At 34.1% G+C, this 5,392-nt stretch overlaps 1 protein-coding gene across 1 annotated transcript; it reads left to right on the plus strand.

Annotated features, from left to right (window-relative positions):
* The first annotated feature begins 1,262 nt into the window (after positions 1 to 1,262).
* On the plus strand, positions 1,263 to 5,392 carry LOC104091094 (SNF1-related protein kinase regulatory subunit beta-2-like). Its single transcript, XM_009596352.4, has 5 exons — positions 1,263 to 1,533; positions 1,702 to 1,886; positions 3,434 to 3,618; positions 3,719 to 3,881; positions 4,754 to 5,392. The coding sequence occupies exons 1-5, from the start codon at positions 1,530 to 1,532 to the stop codon at positions 5,087 to 5,089; spliced, it is 873 nt and encodes a 290-aa protein (XP_009594647.1). The 5' UTR covers positions 1,263 to 1,529; the 3' UTR covers positions 5,090 to 5,392.

Raw genomic sequence — 5,392 nt, forward strand, 5'->3', positions numbered from 1 at the left:
AGAGATGAAATTAGAATTTAAAATTTATGTATATATATATATATATATATATATATATATAATTTTATTTTTAAGACAAATTTAAAGTTTGAACTAAAATTTTTAGGTTCGAGTGAATCAGTTAGCTGTACTTTAGTTTCGCCAGTGTCGGCTTTAGGAAAAAGTCACTAAAGCGATTGTTTTAGGCCCCCTAGAATTGAAGGGCCCCAAAATTTTCAAATTATATACTATTATATATTATAAAGTTATTAATAAAAGATACTAAATTTTATACTTCTTTGTTTGGAATTAATGTGATAGAGATTATTCAAGTAAATAACTCGAATTTTATAATGAATATGCAATATATGAAAATAAACAACTTGATAACGACTTTGATAATTAAAGAATGAAGTCTCTTATAATATCTTTTAGAGTTGATTATTTCGTATAAAGAATGGATTAATACATTTGTCACTTTGAAATAGACTTGAACTATTTAAATTCATGAAATTATACTAATATCTATTTAGTGGTATAAAATTGAGATCATTAGATTATGAGAATTTATAAAAAAAATATTATCTTAACCGTCAATATATGTTTCTCATAAAAATATTGTCTAAGCCTTAGTGAGTAGAATTACAAAATATTTGCAATGGTGAGAGCTAGCAAGTAAATGAATGAATGATCAAGATACGTACAAGATGATCGGTATAACACAAAAAAAAAAAAACATAAAAATAATATAATAAATTTTATTAAATAAATTTAAGGCCTCTTATTGAAGTTTGGCTTTAGGCCACCAATATCGTTGAACCGCCCCTGAGTTCCGCCCCTGCACCCAAGTGTTACCCACAAGGGCGGAGCTAGAAGCTCGGTTATGGGTTCGGCCGAATCCAATAACTTTTGCTTAAATAACTTATTTTTGTTAGGAAATTCTTTAAATATGTACAAATATTAAATTTAGAAGCCACTTATATATGTAACACTTAAAGTTGTTCTAAAATTTAGAACTCATAAAGTTGAAATTCTGGGTCGACTTACCCACACCAATAGCTCAATAAGGTTACTTTCGAACTTTAATACTATGTAAGGTTCAAGGAGAAAAAAGTAATTTAACGGAAGCTATTGTGTGCAGTTTGCAAGATGTGATTGGGGAAGCTGCATGAACTGTAATAAGAAACAACCTGAGATGAAACTTTTTACCAAAATAATGGAACATTCCTTTATTTAAACAAAACATCATTAGTCCACTAAAGTATCTTCCAAACTCATTGGAGAATAAAACCACTTTCTTTCCCCATTATTTCAGTTGCCTTTTTTTTCTTTTTCTTTATTCAGAGAGATAGAGAAGAGTAGCAGTTGAAGTAAAAGAAAGAAGAGAGAGAAAAATGACAAAAAAAGCTTTCTATCAATCAATTATACACAAAGCTGCAGAAATCATGTTACCTTCCCTTTGAGTTAAAATTCTTGGTTTGCTTTCTGAGGCTGTTCTCAGAATACCCCTCTATTTTTATACATATAACCAGAATAATATAATACTACTAATGAGTAAGTTACCAAATCTCTCAAACTCTCTGAATAATATCTAGGTTTATCACTTTTTTTTTCTTAATACATGTAGGAATTTCTGTTTTTTTTTGTGTGTGTAAAATTTTAGACATGGTTTTTAGATGACTGTGTATGAAATATGAAGTGGGGTTTTTTTGTATTATGCAGTAATGGGAAATGTGAGTGGGAAAAAAGAAGAAGGTGAGACCTCTGGATTAATCAAGAATCAAGAAGATGAAGAGGAGGAATATATGGAGTATGCTCATGGTCATGGTCAGTTTCCAGATTCTATGGTTCAGTCTCCTCCTCATAGCCCTAAAGCTTATCAGTCTCCTTTGATTTTCACTCCACAGGTGAGGCTCAAAAAACAAGTCACTAGTATATTTTTTTGTCAGTTATGTTGGCATTATTGAAGGGGCTTGGCGTAACTAGTATAGTTGCTGTCACGTGATCACGAGTTCACCGGCTTGGTTCAAACCGTGTAAACAAACTCTTGCAAAAATACAGGATAACATTGCGTATAATAGACCCTTGTGGTCCGATCCTTTCCGTTGCTCGCACATAGCGGAAACTTAGTGAACTGTGTTGTCATTTTTTTAATTTTTTATCTTGGTATTATCAAGATAGAATTTTTCTTCCTTTAACCATATGTTATGGTATATTATTGGTATTCTTTTATTTGGGGTGAAGTATATTGTAGTATGTGGTTTTGTTTCAAGAAAAATTCTCCTTTTTTTTTTTTTTTTTTTTAAATGACGGTGGTGTCCGAAACCGGCACAAGTACCGGACTACTCTACTTACCAGTGTTTAGACATACCGATAAAATAATCACGTAGTATTTTTTGTATCTGTTGGGATTTGAGTCAGAAAATTTCTTGTTCTCCCTTCACTTTATTGACCATTAGGCTATATTGACCATTAGGCTACGCCTTTCCGTGGCTATTTTAAGAAAATCAAAGTCTTCTAAAGAATGTTTTATTTCCGGCCACAGTGAGCTTAAATTAGAACCAAAAAGATAGTATCTCTTTAGAACCTTTTACTACTTTTTTTTTGATATGATACTTAAAAGAGAAACAGTCTCTTGCAGAAATGTAGGATAAAACTGTGTATAATAGACCTTTGTGGTCCGGCCTTTCCCGAACCTCGCATACGACAGGAGCTTAATGCACCGGACTGCCCTTTACTTAAAATGGAATGCTTAATTAAATTGTTAAAGCTTTTCTTGAACTATAATTGTGTGTGAAGAATGTATATGGTAGCTGGTTTTTTGCCTGAAATGGAGGAAGCTGTACATTTACTTTGGAGTTGGGAGACTTAAGAAGTATAATATTCCTGCCTGTTGTACAAATTATGTGGGGTTAATATGTTGTGTTTGGTACGTTAAAAGACACACAAGAAGATCATTTGGCCATTTGTTAGACACAAAAAAATTGAGGGGACCAACTAACACATTAAATGTGTTGCATAAATCTATGCCCTTTATTTACAGCTCACTTATTTAAGTTCTTTCCGTGAAATTTTGGTAGTTTTCTCGGTGTTAGTGTTGTATATTCTTATTATTTGATTTCTGTTAGTATTATTTATTGTTTCTTTCGCTTCAGTTTTTTTTTTGGTTTACTGGTGTTGTTGCTTACTGTTACCCCTTCCTCTCTATCTTTCTGAGCCAAGGGTATCCCGTAAACAGCTTATCTACCTTCTTAAGGTAAGGGTAAGTTTTGCGTAGATTCTACCCTTCTTAGACCCCTGAGATTACACTGGGGTTGTTGTTGTTGTAGTGAAATTTTGGTAGAATTCAGGCACTGAAACTCCAATTTGAAAACTGATACTTCACTGTTCTACAAAGTAAAAGATTTTCAATAAAATTCCAACTATTCATCTTTGTAGAAACTTTAATGTACAGGTTCCAATTTTCCCTTTACAAAGGCCTGATGAAATATCAATGCAAAATCAAAGTGGAAACATAGTGCAAAAGACAATGGAATATGGAGAAATGCCTTGTGAAAATGGGATACCAACAATGATCACATGGAGTTATGGGGGAAATGAAGTTGCTATTGAGGGATCATGGGATGGTTGGAAGACAAGGTATGTTGATTGATTCTTGTTTCTTTTGTTGCATTTTTCAGTCCCTTAAAAAACTTAAGATTGTTAACAAAGTGATTTAATTTAACTTTTTTTGCAATAGAGATTTCCTACTAAGAACAGACAAGGACTTCAGTGTTATGAAGGTGTTGCCGTCAGGCGTGTATCATTACCGGTTTGTTGTTGATGGACAATGGAGATATGCTCCTGATTTGCCATTTGAACGCGACGATATGGGAAATGTGTTCAATGTCTTGGACTTGCAGGTAATCTTCAGGGAACCATTCTGATTTTAACTCAACATTGGATTCTCAGTGATTTTCCTCGTGCCGAGGGTCTACGTAAAACAACCTCCCTACATTCATTGTAGGGGTAAGGTCTGCGTACTATCTACCCTCCCTAGACTTCACTTGTGGGACTATACTATGTTTGTTGTTGTTGTTGTACTTGATTCTTAGTAATCTGTTTGATCTACTTTGTAGTAAAGCCATCATACATTGCATGTGTGAATATGACTGGTGAGACAGGTTAGTTGTGAAAGCATAAATTCTTATGTGTTAAAATGTTAAGGGAAAAAAATAGTAAAATATTTCATGTCAGGCAGTGAGAAAATTGAAATACTGGGATAATGTCTGAAAATAAAACCAGTAGCTGAAGATAAGGTTGCAGTTCTGCTTCCTGAAAATAAAATACTTTTTCCTCTGTGTCACTGCTATTAATGTTGCCTTGTTTTCTTTGTATAAACAAGTTTCTTTATAGCTACTATGTCTTAAAGCGCATAGTTCTTGACAAATTCAGCATAAGTAAAGGCAGCTCGATGCACTAAGCTCCCGCTATACGCGGGGTCGGGGGAAGTGTCGAACCACAAAAGTATATTGTAGCTCTGCAAGAGGGTGTTTTCACGGCTCGAACCCGTGACCTCCTGGTCACATGGGAATAACTTTACCAGTTACGCATAAGTACTCTTGTTAAATACTGTGGCCTCATACAGTCAGTTCTCGACTTTGCAACAGAAGAACAGATAATATGTAGTCTATTAAAAGTATATTGATGGTCTCTCGCGATTGCTCTGTCATTATCATTTTCCTATAATATAATCAAACACAATGATTATACTTACAACTAATGTGATATGCAGGATATTGTTCCAGAGGTCCTAAATAACACGAGTTGTTCAGAAGCACCTCTTTCCCCTGCATCAAGCTACAACAGTATCCCTTTCAGTTCAGAAGATTTTAACGAAAAACTACCCAATTTGCCTCCTCTGCTACAACAGACACCTCTCGACCTACCATCTTCGTCTCGGAGTAGTATGGAGACAATGCAGAAGCCATTACCAGCAGTTTTGAACCATCTTTACATACAGAAAACGCGCAGCAGTCAATCAATGGTAGTACTAAGTTCAACACACAGATTTCGCACCAAATATGTGACAGCAGTACTTTATAAGTCCTTGAAAAACTTTAAAAAGTGAAATGCTTTCAAAAAGAAGGAATCTACCAATTGGTTTATATCGAATAGGAAAAAGTGTCTATGTAAGGAAAAGTAGCAAAGGTCTACTACATTTTGGAAGTGCTATCTTTTTTCCTTTTGACACTCATTTTCAGAAGCAAGCTTCTGAATCTTACCAAAGTTTTAGATGAAAACTTTAGGCTATGCAGATTTTTTTACTGCAAATTGTATCTTCATGTGATATTTACCAATATGTTGCTTTTGCGTATCTGTATGACCACTATGCCCGCGCTAGATTTATGAAAAAGTTTGCATCTTTACCAAA

The sequence above is a fragment of the Nicotiana tomentosiformis genome, chromosome 7, assembly GCF_000390325.3.
Source record: "Nicotiana tomentosiformis chromosome 7, ASM39032v3, whole genome shotgun sequence".
Taxonomy (NCBI): Eukaryota; Viridiplantae; Streptophyta; class Magnoliopsida; order Solanales; family Solanaceae; genus Nicotiana; species Nicotiana tomentosiformis.

Bases quoted from the DNA above. Each gene is read 5' to 3' on its own strand.
- LOC104091094 (XM_009596352.4), top strand. The intron at 3,619-3,718 runs GTATGTTGATTG...TTTTTGCAATAG, and splicing joins TGGGATGGTTGGAAGACAAG to AGATTTCCTACTAAGAACAG. The intron at 3,882-4,753 runs GTAATCTTCAGG...TGTGATATGCAG, and splicing joins TCAATGTCTTGGACTTGCAG to GATATTGTTCCAGAGGTCCT.